Below are 17,389 nucleotides of genomic sequence, written 5' to 3'. Positions count from 1 at the left end.
CTGACAGGAACTCATTAGTCCACTATAAACATTTAGCTTGTCTTAGCCTGGGGGGAGGCAAATGTGGCCTGGGCCTGTCCAGAGTGGGCAGAGAGAGCCTGTCTTTGTGTCAAGTGTGACACAGGACATCGATCAGTACGCTCATGTCCCAGTGTATGTTACTGTATGATCAGTGCCAGAAGCAGAAGTGAGGGGGGCTGCAGTCTACGCTGGAGCATCACGACAGTATCTCACATGGCCAGTTAGCTAAAAACAACCTTTGAAGTTACAAAGAAACATCAGCAGACCACAGCTACCATCGAGGACACTAAGGTCATAGCCTCAGTAACAGTTCTGGGAGCCTTAGAGGTTAAATGACATGAAAATGGGTTTACATTGTTCAATCACACACAGTGCTCTTTTTATTTAAGCCTGATTCTAATATTTTCTACACAATCTGTCTTAAAAATCAACATAACCAATACCTGAAAACCTCACTTGGTAGATTTGGTCAACTTGCTGCTCGAGCAAAGTGAGTGAGAGGCTGCGAAAGAAAAGTGTGCGTTTGTGTGTGTCTGCACCGCTGGTCTGCAGACGTAAGCATGGCAGAAATAATGTTTTGACTGCAAAAGTGGAAATAAAAAGTGCCCTGGCACATTTAACACTGACTGTACCCTCTCGGCCTTACTTAAGGATAACAGTCCACTGGCAATCATTGCTTCTTTATGAGTTAATGAGTGTTTTGAACATTCTGTCTGTCATACTACTGAGACACAGCAGAAGGGACACACAGTTCTGTACAATTGATAACCTGTCCTGCTTTAACGCACAGACTCCCCCAGCACTGTTTTACTCTACACAGAGACAGTCAATCACAGTGTTACTGGCCTGATTACCAGCCAGCTCTCCCAGTCAGATATGGGACTTTTAAAGAGGTCAAGGTGCTGAGTCAGGATTTTACCAATTAACTGGCCCAGTTTTGTTGAAGCAGCAGCATGTAGGGTCACAACAGGGTTTACAACCAAAATGTCAAACAGTAACGTCTGAGGCTAGAAACACACGGAGCTGGACGGGAGGATTTTGTTTCGCATTTTAAAGGCTTTTTTTACCAAATCCCCTTTTTTTTTTCTTATCTGGCTTATGCCATGGAGATAGTTTAGGCTTTAGGATTTCTGCTGCCATCCCAATACAATTTCATTGGGACTAGTTCTTATGAATGTAGGTCGAATGAAAACTGTTCATGTCTGATAGAGTGAGAGGATTTATTTAAGCTAAATGTTAAAATCTTTCATTTCTCTGTGTGAGAAATACAAGGTGTGGCGTATGAGCGTATGAACGAGTTAAAATGCGTGTGTCTCACCTGCAATGTGTGAGACTTGAGAGCCCTGTGTGTTAGCTGTTAGCTCGCCAGTTAACCAGCTAGCCTGCGTATAGTCATTATGCCCCCAAGCTTAAAGCATCACTTATATCACAAAGAAACACAGACTCATTTTGCTGTGCCACCTGTCATTAAGGTAGAGGCTGAAACTCGAACCTCGACAGATATCTATCTAGCGACATATCAATACAGGTAGATAGAGAAACACGTCTTCAGTAGTGTTCACCTACAATGAAAACACATCCCCAAGCTCACACCAAAACAGCTATTCATACTGAGCAACATAAAAAACATTAAGACAAAAGAAAAATTTTTAGAAACATTATTTTACTTACTACTGACATGATTGTTAGGATGTAGTGCTCCAGGTTGCGTCCATGGTGACGCACCATCTTGGCATCCGCCGTCACCATCAGCTCGACGTAGCGAGGGTAGGAGAGGAATCGCTTGCGTCTGCGTGGGGATCTGGGGTGCGTGCCGTTGTTGTCGTGAATGTGTTGATCATCTAACGTGGCTGTGAGCGAGTCCAGCTCCTCTCCCAAATTCTCTCTGCCCTCCAACACAACTGACCTCTTGGAGTCCTCTGTTTTGAGGGAGAAAAATCATATTGAGTGAAGATGAGGAGAGGATGTTTGGAGCTAAAATCTTGACCATAGGGGATAATTCTCCTATGAAATACTTGAATTCTTCCATGCTGGTACACCTACAGTTAAGAGCCAAGGGTTTTAGCTTAGCTGAATTCCAGTGACATAACAGAGGGCTTCTATGGCAAAAGCCCGCCATAAATTATTGTGTCACTCCAATGCTCAGGAAAACAGTTGTACCAAGAGACACGGGGTCAGCGGTGAGCTTAGAGTTTTCAGGTCAGGCAGCGTGCACTCCCTCAGCAATGTAAGCCACGCAAAGAAAATCCCAGGACGGCATTTCACTGACTCACAGAGGGACAAGCCTCAGTCTGCAGTCTGCAAGAGGATATAAAAATCCTCAAATTATCCCACCTCTCTGAATCCTGGCAATATATAATCTGAATGGAAAGTGAAATGTGGACAATGGTGCTGAGCGGCACCAAATCAAATACACGATCCCAGATTCAAATGGTTCCATTTATACACTTTCAACATCAGCCTCAGCCAAGAACCAGGAAGTCAGCCATATACTGTGCATACTCGACTGACATTCTCTCAGCTGAACTGCACGTGTTGAGCTGGCTGAGCGATAGATTCCTTCACCATGACAGAGTGGAGTTAAAAGAGGGAGACGGGGGCAGAGACGCAGACACAGACGTAAAGAGCTTGTTTCATTGGATGAAAGGAAAAGAGAAAACCTGCAAAACTTAAGGTCGGAGCAGGTTCGATTCCATATACATGTATGTCCATGTCCACAGGGACTGTAGCCTGAGCAGGGGAACAAGAGGAGGGGGCAGGGTTTCTAGTCTCCATGCAGTCAAGCTCCAAATGGCTCCAAAAAGTATATTCCCATTACCCTATGCTAAAAACTCTAAGTGATGGACTTTTGTCAAGAAAAACCTTCTCAACATCATCAATCAAGTTAATGATGAACACATCAAAGATCGTCTGTATAGTCTGAATGTCAAAAATGTTTCAGGAAAGAATTTATCATCATTGGATGGATTTCCAAAGTCTTTTTATGCTAAAACAGGCCGTCTGAGGAGTATGTATACACATACAGGTCATTGTGCTGCCCAGATTTGCACTGATGCATAGCCACATGTGATACTCTGCAAGACAGATTGCTTGCAGTAGTTTCTGCCATCTCTCAACTGGGCTGAGATGGATTTCAGCAGCCACCAGATAAACAGCCACAAAAATGTAGCTGGAGTGAATAGTAAATCATGCAAACACACAATTTGAGAGATCTTATTGCATCATAACTGTCAAGCATTTTGCTTGTTGTTTGCACACATGACAAATGACGTGACTGACATGAATGTTTTCTGCAGCTTCTGGGGACACACGTTGAAAAATGACCTTGAATCTAGTGGCATATAAATTAAAAATGAAATGACATTCAGCGCATATTATATGACTGCTAGTGGTTACAAGCCAAGCATAGTTTGGAGTCCGTCATCCTAAACAACCTCCTCAACTTTGGATAAGCCAATTACAGTGAAGAGTTCCATTGTCTTCTGAACACTCAATCTTTCCAGACAGTGAAACAGAGAGAGATTGTGTGTAACTGTTAGGTCAGAGAAAAGAAAAAAAAAAAAAAGAGGAAAGAAAACTCATCGAGCGCTCCGAGATTATTCAAGCGATGCCCCCAGTGGGCACGCGAGGCGGAGCGTGACTCCCTGGCACAATGGCACACAGCTCTTGCCGCCGTGAGGCCGAGCAACATGCCAGCGCCAGCATCCAAGTCAGCGCCAAGGCCGTCTGTGCCCGTGCACACAGCCCGGGCAGCTGGGCCAGAACAGAGCTTTGTATTTTCCAGGAAAAATCTCTCTGAGGCCAAGCCCACTACACTAAACCCCTTAAACAGACTCATCACTGGAGACGGTCTGACATCAAAGGGATTATCAGAGAAAAGTATCTACATCTACAGAAACTGGTGTTAAGTCTCAGTGCAAGCGAGATGAAAAAAGAGAAGAAGAGGAGGAGGAGAAAATATGGTCTCTGTTATAATAGCCTTTGAATCAGTGCAGATTAACCACACACAACCTTTCCCAAATCTCCTTAGGTTCAAATCCCCCTCTCACTAGGTAGTGAGCTGCTACTTACACCATGAGAAGACAGGGGTGACCGTCCTGACCCCGCCCGACACACAAAGACATGACATCACCCTTACTGAGCATCGCATCAGCGTCACCTGCACGTCCACATCTCTGGATTTAGCACGTTTGAACTGATTTTCAAACATCAAAATGTGATAGATTCCATTCCTTTTTACACTTTAATTTCATGAGCCTGAGCCTTTAAATCTTCAGCGGTTTCTCATAACAGAGAACAATAAAATGGGTCCTGCACTGCATGAGTGTGTGCATTTATAAATGTTGTAATTTGGTTGGCTCCAGTGTGCACAAAGCTGAAACAGACCCACACCACACTCACTTTTCTGCTCCAACGCCTACTTGAGTTGTAAACTTGCAAAAATCTTTTTATCACCGAGCCAAAAGCTAATCAAACACAACGACTATTATAAACAATGCTTGTGTATTCACTCAATAACATGTTTAATTGTGCACCAAGCACCCCACACGCATTACGACTGAAGAGTTTATTTCAAGATTTCAGAGGGGTTTGAATGCCGCCATATGTTCACACTCATTCATAAACATTAAATTATGGAAGCTTCTTGATGCTTGTATATGCACTTTCTGTTCGAGCCCATTCATGACCATCCAGCATGCTCAAAAGGATCTCAGTGAGATTTCAGTGTAGATCAAAGAGTTGCTCTTTGACTCTCCTTCAGTTCTCTGTCAAAAGTATCAATGCCAGGAGCCCAACAATGGGGAACACACATTTCATTGTTGAACTAATTAACATTCTTTCACGATTGCTCGCTGAGAGTTAAAGCGCCCTATTGCCCGGGTGCCAATTAAATAGACAGTATATGTTACATCGAGTGTAGGTAGTGCCCTGGTTCTATACAAGGTCAGACACTCTGCAGTACAACTCAAGAGGGGGAAAAAATGTTGAAACTCCTGCAGACAGAGGCACAATTAAGTGCAATTCTGTGGCTAGACAGAAAGCAGCAAAGGCAGCTAATTGTTGCTGCTGAAGAAGGCTTTTAAAAGTGAAGTGGCATGGTTTCTGACCTCACTGGAAGACGGTGAGCTTCGTGCACTTACAGTGCTCTCAGGGTTCAGTTGTTATTTTGAGCTTTCTAAGACGTGCTAAAGACAGCATGGTGGTCAGCTGAAGAATGTGTTTGGAGTAGCAGACCTCCTCTGAGGAGACAAAACACCACTTATGGATCTGTAGTCCTAATGATGGGCAGGGGCCTGGGGTGTTTTCTTTTGTCAGAATCAAACTGAGTTTCAGAGGATCAGATTTAAAGAAACTCATCCTGACATACTGTAGATCAAATGATTGATAGATGACTGTAGTTATTAAACCTAGACAGCAGTCATTGGGTTCATACCTACACCCAGCTCCTCAAACATGCGCAATTCTTTTAATCTGTTGTTTTAACAACTGGGTCTGTATTGAAATACTCATGATATTAGACAATTATTCTGGAGAGCCAGCTGCAAAAAGACAAAAAGTCATCAAAGATTGCATGATCACACTGATCAAACAGAGTTATTGGAGGCTCACCGTGTAATAAATCTGCCGAAGACTGGATGAAATTTTAAGGGCGTTTACAGGAAAAAAAGACAGAACATCTCTTCTACACTGGGGCCATTAGATCCAGAGCACATCAAGAACTCATCAGTACCTTCTTGGTTAATGGCTTCATCATCAACTTTCAGTCAAGAACTTAACTGTTTTTTTTTTTGCATCTTGGTAACAAACATACAAACAGTGGTGAAAAGAACCCTCATTGGTGTCTAGAGGTATCTGTATTGCATAAGGAATCCACTTACAGCAAGTTTATGGTTTACAATGTAACGTTAACCATGGCTAAATAAAACCAACAATTAACATTTTGACTATGGCATCTAATGCGAACCCGAAGGTGGTTCATTGAAGCACAATTCTGGTTTATTGAAACTTGGCTCTTATTTTCTTAGTTTTGGCCATTGTTCCTATTGGCAATAAAAAACATTGGACTCACCATCTTGTGCAAAGAGTATCGCTGAGTCAGACAAATGGACTTTGTAGTAGCAATGTCACCATGCTACCTGATCTCAGAAATTACTTTGGTGAGTATGTTACCTTAGAAAGGATAGACAAAAGTATGATATATTATGACAGAACTTGAAATAAACCTAGATTCATGTGTTTACAACTTGTAAATATCACAGTATGTAAACATAGAAAAGATGGAAACCAATCATGGCTATAGTTCAGTACTCACTACAGCTGTCAAAATTATTGATACTTTTCAATACTATGTATTTAAAATGATATGATTGCTGTTAATTATCCCTTTGATAGTATCAAAAGTACTGCAGCTTTAAAAAACCTCTTACTGTGAACATTATTACAAACGTGTTGGTATGTGTTCAATGACTTTCCTGTATCACAAGTGACACGTGTGCCTCTTTTGTGTGCCTACAACTGTGTCTCTTTTTGTAACTATTTTCTCTTTTTTATACTAATAGTGCACTGAAGTTCAAAATTCTGGTATCAGACCCTGAAGCAGTAATTTTGCCTTGACATAAACAAATCAGATCTGCTGTTCTGAGCGATGTCTGGCCTCTCAGATGATAAACAACCAGAGCTGCAGGCGATGACACTGATGTTTCACTGGCCACCTCTCAGCGCTGCCCCTCCCCTGTCCACCTCAGTGGGAAACTGTCGCTCACCTGTCACCCCGTCTCACCTCTGACTGTCTCCCATGCCACCACACAGTCAGTCACTGTCACTCAAGTTGCTCTAACTATTCCAATCAGCCCCCATCTGTTAAGAATGCCCAGACAGTAGACAGTGGCAGAAAATAGCCCCAGCTGGAATCTGTCACGGGAACTCCCGAGACAACACAACACGTTGGGTTCAATAGGGCTAAGGCCTCAGGGCAGGCAGACACATGACAGCTATTAAAGTTATAGTCTGTCTGTAGCAGCCCAGCCCTGTTCAGCCCTGTCCAGATCATCTGTTATCTTAAAATCACACCACAATGAGCGCAATGGACCATATTATCTGTCAAGCAGCGTCGTGAAATTTGAGACGATGATGGGACAAAGCATCATCTCTTAAGGGAAAATGTGCACATTACGTAAAACTAATATAGTACATGTTGGCTCATGACTGACAGTCAGTGCATGGCAAAACACATTTTTCAACACCATTGACAATTCTAACATAATCATGTTGGCGTTCTAAAGAAAACGCTACGTCCAATCAAAAGAACAACTAATCAAAGGACATTCTGATTCTTCTTCTATGTAGGCCAATAGCAAGGCAGTAGGAGAGACAGCTACTTTAGAGAGGCAGGTGTAAAAGAAGAATGGCAGGCAGTGGGAGCTTGGAGAAAAATGCTGGGGCCTCTGCCAAACTCTGGAGCAAAGCAGACAGGCACATGCAGCGCAGGCTAGGACTGCTCAAACAAATGAAGAAAGGAGCTCCTTTCTCCATTCCTCCGCACTGCTTGCTCAGCAATTCCCAATACTCAGCAGGACACTTCGTCCATGGACAGGCCAGGGAGACGACATGCACTCCTGATGGATGTAAGCACACAATCACAAGCAGACATCTATGTGAGTGCACAAAGGGCCAAAAACAAACTGTTTTTGCCAACAATAGGTACTTCCTGGAATGGGGGAGATTCAGTGTGTCCAGGGGGCATGAGGGCACAGAGTAAGCCTAAGCCTTTTGGAGCCATCTGACATTCAGAAGCTCCACACCATCTAAAACCAAACCCTAAAGGTGAAAGAGGTTGTCTGAGTGATCAGCACCAGTCCATCACACCCTGCTTGGCCACCTTTCGTGACCCCAGTCAAGAGCCGCAGTCAAGAGGAAAACAAAGACCTTAATGCATATATAGTTCTAACTGAAGCCCAGCAAATAAACCAGCAAGCCCAATAACCATGCACCTCTAGGAGGGGAAAAACTCAAGGTCACATCCACCCGTCCAGTGAGTGACTCCAAACAAAGGGGGAAGTGAGGTCACAATCAACAAGTGCTTCCATTCACATACATGAAAGCGCAAAGGGAGAGCGGGCAGCGATTCAAGTCGGGTAGTTCAAACCCCAGGCGGGGGAGGGTATTTTTCCATGTAAATGAACCCATTGACCAAAAACCTGATGCTAGCATTTGAACCACCATGTATACACAGTGGGCACCAAGGGGGGAATCCTATACAATGATTGTGTTGAGGGTCAGGGGGCACAGATGCCATGTGTGCCAAGTATTGTCACATCAAAGCCAGTCACTTCGCTGTCCCAGCTGCCCTCAGTGAGCCATCAAGAAATCGGGTGAAACGCTCGGGAACATTGGTGTTTACAGCTGGTAATGTTTGCCGTCAAGCTGGCTGTATTCAATTCACTGTTTCTAAATCAGACAAAATATGATGCCCCACAGCGTTAGACAGGCAGACAGCTCCCCTAACCTCCGCCTCTTTCTTGTCTTCACATAGATTTTAGAAAGCAAAGCGGAGAGAAGGGGAGAACAATCCACCCCTATCTGTAGCCGCCCTCATCCTTGTGGCTATCTCTATCGAAGGACGATGCAGGGATTCACATGCAAGCTCAGAGACAGATGCCCCGTAGAATGTGTCATTAAAGGTCGGAGCAGTGTTGTGATTTGAGCCCAGTAGGCTCCCTCTCCTGAGGCTTTCATAAAGCCAGAACCAGGCACAACAAGGCACTCTGTGACTTTAAAGCATTAATCACCCACTCAACAGCTACCTACACTAGAGGTATTCCAAACAGCGGGGTAGCCACCCAGGTTGGCTGACACAGACTAAAGACTGATACAGTCGCTAGCAACATCAGACCAAATTTCATGGTCACACTGCTCAGAGTTGATTCACTGTTACATTTCTGATATACAGTGTTGGTCTGTTGTGGTTTCTAGTGTAGTCTCTCTTCGGAAACATTCGCATTCAACAACACGCAGAAAGATGCAGTGGCGCTTTATCAACAGTGCATGAACACACATAGTGAAGAAAAGCAGCTGAGGACAGGTATATAGCCTTGTCATGACTGCTGAAATAACAAAACACCATTTCCCATCAAGGTAACACTTTAAAAGCCCTTATCGATGCACTTCTCTTGCTGACACTTCACAGGCGGTGACGGCACATGTATGAAAAAGTCAAGTATTTGTACATGTCAGAGATGACACGCACCAAGTTGAAAAAAAATCATCTTTGTTAAATTCATGTGGAAACATAGCCTTCCTCTCCTTTCAACACGTTTTTGCAGAGGTGTGCAGGAACTGTACAAACTTTGGAAACTCTTACTGCCTCAATAGATACAGAAGTCCCAGTTGTTGTTCTGGCACTGTCTGTAGCACACTAAGGCACAGCTGAGACGTCATATCTGAGGGAAAAGCTTATCTCACCAGAGGTATCTTTCTGCTGATACACATTCTGTTTCCGCTTGATAAAATGCAGCTTGTTTCATCTTTGTCATTTCAAAAAGATGTTTTCTTTTGGTACACGGCAAAAAGAAAGCCATATGTAGAATAATCACCACCACAGCGAGTGAACAGGTCTTGCAAAGAAATGTCTTTAGAGAGGGAAAGGGCTGAATACTAGCAGATTGGAGGCATTGTTGGCATTCGGCATTCCCATGTGTTTGAGGGAGTTGGCGTGTTTCAGACCTACAAGGCCTCTAAAGCTTCAAATGTCTTCTCAAACCTGCCAAAACCCCCAGCACTCAAACTCCAGCTCCCAATATTGACTTCTTAACGTTCAATGAATCGGTTGCTTCGGGGGGAGGGGGGGTCATACTGAAGACAAAAATGCACTAAACCAAACCAAAATTAAAGAACAATTTATTCCAAAGCATATTTTCTGTTAACCCCTAAATGACTGTCATATTCGTTGGCTTCTTACCTGCTGCCACTCTCCCTCTCACCTGCTTAAGCCAGCACTCTTCACCATTCAGCCACGCCCACCTGCCCAATCATCTGGCGCACACCTGGTGCTCATCTGTGCAGTACATAAGCTGCTCTTCCACACTCACCCATTGCCAGATTGTTCTTTGCCTTCATGTGAGACTTTCCAACGTTATTATTCAGACTGCTTTCCAGGTATTGACCCTGCTTGTCTCTGACCTAGCACCCCTAGTAAAGACCTTAGCATCGTGCCTTGGACTCAGCCTCTCGCTTTGCCTCTCTTGGATTCAGGATTCAGTGGGATTGTTTGTTGTTTGGTTCGGCAAACAAAATCCTTGAACTGTTGTTTGCTCCCAACGGAGCATCAAGTCAGCCTCAGCTAGCACTCCCAGAGACTTCCAGGTTCATGTATGTGTCCACATTTGAAAACAGTGTAGATACAACTGGGTTACACACACTATCCATGATCTGCTACTGAGAAACTTTGACTCGGGTCTTAATTCACCCGCTAACAAGGACTCTACTTGGTTCTGTGATTCCCGACAACTGCACAGTAAAGTGTGGTTAGGAACCCCATATTTAGACACTGATTTAGTCTGTTGAGGAACATAAGGACAAGAAAGACAGACATACTGTACAGACATGGTGAAGAGTGGAGTGAAGAGAAGCAATTCAGGGACAAAACCATAGTACACAGTGTTGGATGTGTGTTTTCTCAAAAATATTTGACATTTTTAAAAGTCCAATGCCCAATGTCCAAATCCAAGAACAGGAGCAGCCCCTACGAGTGTTTTGCAAGCAGAACAACACGCGCCAAGCCGGTGTTTACATTTAACCTGCTAGTAGCAGCGTGTGCTGCACTCCTTCCCATAAAAAGACAGGACAGGCCTGTTAGTCTTGGCTCAGTATGGCCTTCAAAGAGCTCATTTATCACCGCATCTGGAGAGGGGCCTATCTGATAAAGCTGAGGAGCCACAGCCGAGGACACCTCACAGTCCAATCCAGCCTCACTGGTTCTTTTCAGACATTGTTTACCTGCTACGCTTTGATGAAGCCCTACAGGTGTCTCATCCATGCACGCAGCTTCCTGCCTACTATTTCCTGCTGTACACTGAATATAATTTCTACAAGTATGTATCTTAGTAGATATTAAAGGATAACTAGCCAAGACTTAAATGATGATTTGGATGATGATAATGGATGTTCTGGGGACATCAGAAGTCAGGGGTCATTCACTAAGCTTTCACCCACTTGGATCTTTAGGGAGAGTATATTTAAGAGTGCCTCTGAGTAGGGGCTGAGAGACCCTCCAGATTTCTCAGTCTCTGTTTACCACACACAGACCTGGAGAGTGAAAGGGTAAAGCATATTAACGAGGTATTGGCCTGGCCCATCAGGTCAGTCCTAGTTCTTTAAACCGCCGCTGCACACAATGGCCACCACCAGGCGACAATGGCCGGGTTCAGACAACAAGCAAATCAAGTGGTCTGCACATTAAAGATTTATTGCATTGCACGACAAAGGCCGCCCACGGAGCTCCCCGCCAGGATGACTCTAAGGCCCTCCATCGTGGTGAACTCCACTCGGTCACCCCGCTTTCTCTTGAGGGCCTCTCCGCCACCCAAAGACCTCAACCATAAAAATTCAAATGAAACAGGGGGAACTTTCAAGCAGCCTCCCAAGCGGAAAACCTCTCCAGTTCTTTTCATTGCAACTGCAAACTAAAAAGTAATTATTCCTTCCCTCTGAGATCCAGCCCCAGACCTGGGATTGAATACTCCAGCCGAACATGAGTAAAAACACCAGGCAGTGCTGAAGCACGTTTTACCTAATTATGTTGAGGAGTTTTCAGTAACAGCTATTCTACAAGCTTGAAATCTCTTGGGTATCCTGCAAGCCAAAGTTCGTGACTGAGTATAATTTACATTTTAGAGCAGTGTTTATTGCCGTGGCTCAGAAAGTGAACGCAGGTCATCAGAAGGTAAGTGTTTGTGGGCAAAAGTCAGACAGACAGTGGTTACAGGCAGTTAGTCTGTTACCTGAGGCAGCACAGGGCTCTGTGTTGTTGTCAGTTTTCGAGATGTTCTTATTCCTCTCATGTCGATAGACAAGATGAGGTTTGTTGTGCTCTTCGTCATATTCCTCCCCCGCAGCATTTAAAAGAGGCTCCAAGAAGTATTCACCATGTTGTGTCGTAAAAGTTCCAATCTAGAGCAGAAAAAAAGAGGTGTCATTGATGGCTTTGGTATGAAGCACGCGCTTGCATGTGTGTGTACTGTATGTGAGCAGGTTTCACTTACAGATTAGGGCACAGTTTCATTTTGAATGGTGCAAATTGAAAGAACATGCTGATTCAGAAAGGTCAGAATCGATAACAGTTCACTATCAGTTATTGTTGAAATTGTAACCCTGAGACATTTCATACATTTATTGACACACAACTCAGTCAACATGATTCAGTAAACCATTTCCCACCTTTATGCACAGGCTGCTGAGAGTGCCTGTCCTGACTGTGAAAACGCATTTCCCCTCACAACCCCGACGCTGGGAGGAGTGACATCATCATATATGGACAGAGCTGCTGACAGAGGAATGCTAATATTGATTTGGCAGCTCAGTCCCTCACAAAGCTTCTTAGCTCACTCAGCCATGAGGCACAGTGGTGTTTGTATGGTAATTTCATGCGCACACTTAAACAGGATATTGGACACTGGAATGTTATCTTTACAGCTGCATTATTCCACAACCGTCCCCACAGGTGATGGACGTTTGACAATGGAAAACACACAAATCGGATATGGAAAACATGTACAAACTGTATGTGTACCTTTCCTGCCCGCCTTTCAAAAAGTGAAGGATTAGCTGGCTTGCACGTATGCGCTACACTTCCGCGAAAGTGCTACAGGCCTTGGGTGCTACATGTGTTCAGCGTTGCAGTGTGCTGAACTTGTGAAATCCTGACACATAGGGCCGCCCGATCATGTAATTTTTGTTGCCGATTACCTGTCATACTAATAAATGCAATTAACGATTTGACTTTTCCTGCTAATTTTATACCATTTTTATAGTATAAGCCTGACAATAGCTTAATATACATACACTTTGTGAAGAAGAAAAGCCAGCTAGTGGCACTAAAATTGGAACATATTAATAAAAATTACCAGAGCAGAAGAAGGTTGTGCAATGAGATAATATCATTAAAAGAGGGCCAGTCAAACCTCAAACGGTGGAAAACATGGAACCACAAAAAAAAAAAAAAAAACACCTCAGGGCCCCAACGTTTCTTACAAACCAGAGTGGATTAATTAAACTATTTCTGCAATGCAGCAATCAATCAGTTACTTAAGACAAAAGCAGCATTAGCTGCAGGGACAATGTCATACACCTAAGATGTATAAGCAGTCAGTCATTTCAGGCACAAAGCATGCAATGTCACAAAGACTTCCAAGGATTCACTAAACTATCTCTACAATCAAAATTCATTCATTCATTCATGACTTTATATACCTGTTAAGGTGCCCATTAAGGAGCCCATCCCAGCACATACAGAGCAAAAAGCAGGGAAACAGATTTGCACTCAAGTCCACTCCCATGAGCCACAGAGACTTACGTTCTAAATGTTTGGACTCAAGGAAGAAAACACCAAAGTTAAACTCCATTGAATTTGCTAGTGAAAATCTATTCTTAACAACATAGGTTCTTTTAGAAACTGCTCTGGATCTTTCAGCCATCTTTCAGCCTCAGTAGATGGCAGTTGGCCAGTAGGAACTGCAGATTTCCTTTTTGAGTAACACTTCCAGAACATTCTGCTGAATCTCATCCGGTCTCATCCATACTTAAATATGAGAATGTCGCAGCAACTGCAACTCCTGCTGTAGTGATGTAAATGTAATGAATGATTTAAACGACGTTACGACTGCTAGATGTTTACCTGTATCTCATAAATCACTATCTATGCTGAGTTAACTTCAATTAGATGATTACGGTTGAGCTTTTCAAAAGTTCTCATGTGGTGTTAACAGAAGGCTGAACAGACAAATGCTCTGTTTAGTCAATGGAGGGGGCAGAGTTTCAGGGTTTCCCAGCATTAGCTCAGCAGCAACTCTGGCAAAAGTTTGGACAGACACAATGGTTGCTGTTCAGTAGTGGGTGCTGAACTGGACCTCGCAACTGAGGCACTCCTATTTGAAGCGAGGTCACACTCATGACATGGTTGGAATGACTGTTGGCACACATCTGTTTTATCAAATCCCACAAAGGCACTTCCAAACCCCGTGGGTGCTGAGTCATGGAAGAGTGGTGTATAGTTGCAGTCAATCTCTAAAGTCAAATAGGACATAAAGGTGTCATGAGGCTGATCTTTACACAGACGTTCATCGCCTGGTACAGGAATGAAGATAGCCTCATTTCTCAGGACAGGCTGACTCACCACACACTTCTATTATGTGAGTGAACTGAGAGAGTGTTCTCCTTCAGGAACTAACATTTCCCACGGTGTGAGCAATCCTTAAGTTCCACACAAGCTCCTCACAGCATTTCTCCTTCTCTTTTCTGTCTGTCACAGCTCACTTTGAAAAGGCCAAAAGCTCCTCAACTCCACCCCCCCGATTCCCCCCTGGGGACAGCTTTGAGCAACTCTGGACGAAAGGGGAACCTGCTTTTTCTAGAATGACCCCTTTGTTTTAGGGCTTAATTATTCCTTAATGACCTCATCCCAACAAAATGTGCCCGGCCATTAAGCCCCAGTGATCAGATACGGACACATTTATGACCCAATGGCCTCTGGTGCTGTCTCCATTGTGCTGTCATTCTCAATGAGTGATGATGCGGATAAGCAACAAAGATTGCTTGAAAAAGGACGCAAACATGTTTGGATAAGCGAGTCATACATCAAAGTTGGGCAGAGGGGCAATTAAAGGCTTATTACCCTGATAATTCCTGCATACCTCACGTTTTAAATTACTATACACACATGAGAAAACTTAATTTGGTGGTCTGTTTTCTACAAAGGTGCACTGAATGGGGGTAATCCCAACACAGCGATAATACACAATGACTTTTTATTTTTTATTATTATACCAGGTTTCAACAGGAGTGCAACCTCTACATGCGCTGTGAATGTAGGAGTTTGAAAAGCATGCAGCTGATACACACTGTGACATGCTATCCTGGTACTGTACACAGTGCACCTATCTAAAATAAGGATTATGTCACTGATAGGGGTTGTGACGGGGAGACTCCAAGGCTATGGTCCTCCTGTCTGCTGTGGCCAGCCAAACACCCCCACCACGCAGAGTCCACGCCAGAATCCGGCTGGCGCGACTGAGGTCAACCCCCTGCCCCTGGACCAGTAACCTTATGTGACCCATGAAGTCATCCCCTTCAACACTTATCAGATTCTCTCACACAGGAGTCAGCAAACAAAAGAACTTGGGCATCAGGATCCTCAGATGGTATAATGGGGCTGTAAAATCATTATAACCTAATAACTCCCTTACAGCCCCATCAGATCTTACAGATATGACGAAGGGCAATCAAGAAGCAAACAGCTGTTTGACACTGAATGACAACATCTGATTCTTGAGGCTGCGGCTAATAACTACTTCCATTAACTGCCAATCTGATGGTTATTTTTCCCGTGAGTCAAATACTTCTATACTCTATGACAAGTGTCAAATTAATTCCCAAAATCCTAAAGTGGCATCAAATAGCTTGCTTTGTCCAGTCAGCAGTCTTAAATACAAAAGTGTGCGATTTACAACAACATAAAACAGAGAAAAGCAGCAAGTCGTCACATTTGAGCTGCTGGAACCACGAAATGTCTTGCATTTGTGATTGATAAATTTCCTCCATTATTAATCAATTATCAAACATTTCTGGTGATCAACTACCAGATTAACTGTCCACTCTTTTTTTAGCATGTCTGCTATTATTACACCGTGTTTTGTAAAGATTTAAAGGCGTTTTGCAGCTGCAAAGAAGTGGTTGATAAAGACATACTGTAGATTTAACCCTGTATGAATTCTCCTGATACTATATTGATTTGTTAAATCTGCCTTTTTTGATTGGCTGATCAGCATCTTTAGCATCTTGCTCATGAGCACTCCAGCAGAGTGCACAAGGCTGTACTGTGCAATAGCAGCATCACCCCACAGGCACTGAGCCGCAGGGCTGCACCCTCTCCTCCTCGGTGACATTATTAGCCCAGCAACACTTGCTCTTGTTACACTGCTGCACACTTCACTTAAGCTGCGGGTTATGAGGGACATGCATGGATGGAATCCGTTGAAATGGAAGAAAGCGCGGAGGCCTGTCAGCATGGCTTGATTAGAGGGTCTAAAAAAAAAAAGCTTTAAAAGTAGTGATACTCACAAGGCCAGTGCACAGGCTGAAGACGGCAGGGTACTCGCTCCTGGCGTTGACGTGTCCGCGGAAAAAGCAGTGGCGCATATCGCTCGGGTCCTGGAAGTGGGAGTCCGCAGCGTTGCTCTGGTCCGCTCCCAAGTGTGTCACTGTGTAAGAGGGGGCGATGAAGCCGGAGTGTGCGGTCAGATTGAGATGAAAGCGCTCCCCGAACGCATCAATCCTGTAGTGAACCCGTAAACCCGACAGGTCATCATCCAAACTTCTCCGTCTCCTCCTGTAGTGCAATTTGTGGGGGAATGATTCTCCGAAGTCATTGACACGGAGCGGCGTGATGATTTCATACGATGACAGCTGCTTGATGAAGCTTTCTGCAGAAAAAAAAAAGAGTCAGAGAAAGTTGTGATTCAGAGTTGTGCCGGTGTGATAAACGCAGCTGCAGCCTGACAACCTCACAGCAAGCATCATTCTTCAAACACAGATTACTGTTGCAACACCTTCAGCAGTGTCACTCATAAATCAAAGCAAAACACTACCTTGTTTCGGATGCATTCGGTGTTGCAAAGTGTCCCGGACAAGTGCTGACAGGTGACACATGAGTCCAACCAGCCAGATTGCAAACTGCATGATTTCCTCCGCGAAGAAACCCGGGCTGTCGTCTCCAAGGCAGTACCCTCCGTCTGTCCCGAGCGGCTCCCCCTCTCCCTCTCCTTTACCGCGGCTTGTCAGCAACAGGTCGTGGGATCCGCGGAGGCTCTCTGCAGCGCAAGTCTTGCAAAGTGCACCGGCCTCATCGCATTGCTAAAACATGCATCCACTACCCCTCTTTAAGCGTTATGACACATTCATCCCCATGACATAAAAAAAATGCTGCCTAATGTAAACCGCAGTCTACACTGAAAGGAGGGATCAGTGCCAAGTAAGCTTTCCCTTAGCCATCCCTAGAACACCCCGTGCACCCTAAGCACTCACCAGCCGCGAAGCAACGCCCCCACAGGCCGCCGAGCCAATGGTGAGTGCGCCTCGACCACCACACATGGGGCAG

General features: G+C 44.3%; 1 protein-coding gene across 1 annotated transcript in view; it reads right to left on the bottom strand.

Moving 5' to 3' along the window:
* LOC139337387 (A disintegrin and metalloproteinase with thrombospondin motifs 20) overlaps window positions 1-17,077 on the bottom strand; it is a 77,392-nt gene extending 60,315 nt beyond the window's left edge. The window contains exons 1-4 of the mRNA XM_070971932.1: window positions 16,881-17,077; window positions 16,354-16,715; window positions 12,021-12,189; window positions 1,693-1,940 (exon numbers count right to left, since the gene is read on the bottom strand). Coding sequence (XP_070828033.1) covers window positions 1,693-1,940; window positions 12,021-12,189; window positions 16,354-16,715; window positions 16,881-16,971 — 870 coding nt within the window. The 5' untranslated portion in view covers window positions 16,972-17,077. The remainder of the gene's footprint in view (window positions 1-1,692; window positions 1,941-12,020; window positions 12,190-16,353; window positions 16,716-16,880) is intronic.
* Between the last annotated feature and the right edge of the window lie 312 nt (window positions 17,078-17,389).

The sequence above is a fragment of the Chaetodon trifascialis genome, chromosome 10, assembly GCF_039877785.1.
Source record: "Chaetodon trifascialis isolate fChaTrf1 chromosome 10, fChaTrf1.hap1, whole genome shotgun sequence".
Lineage (NCBI taxonomy): Eukaryota > Metazoa > Chordata > Actinopteri > Chaetodontiformes > Chaetodontidae > Chaetodon > Chaetodon trifascialis.
Note: the sequence above shows the minus strand (reverse complement) of the source record. Positions and strands in the feature narration are given on the sequence as shown.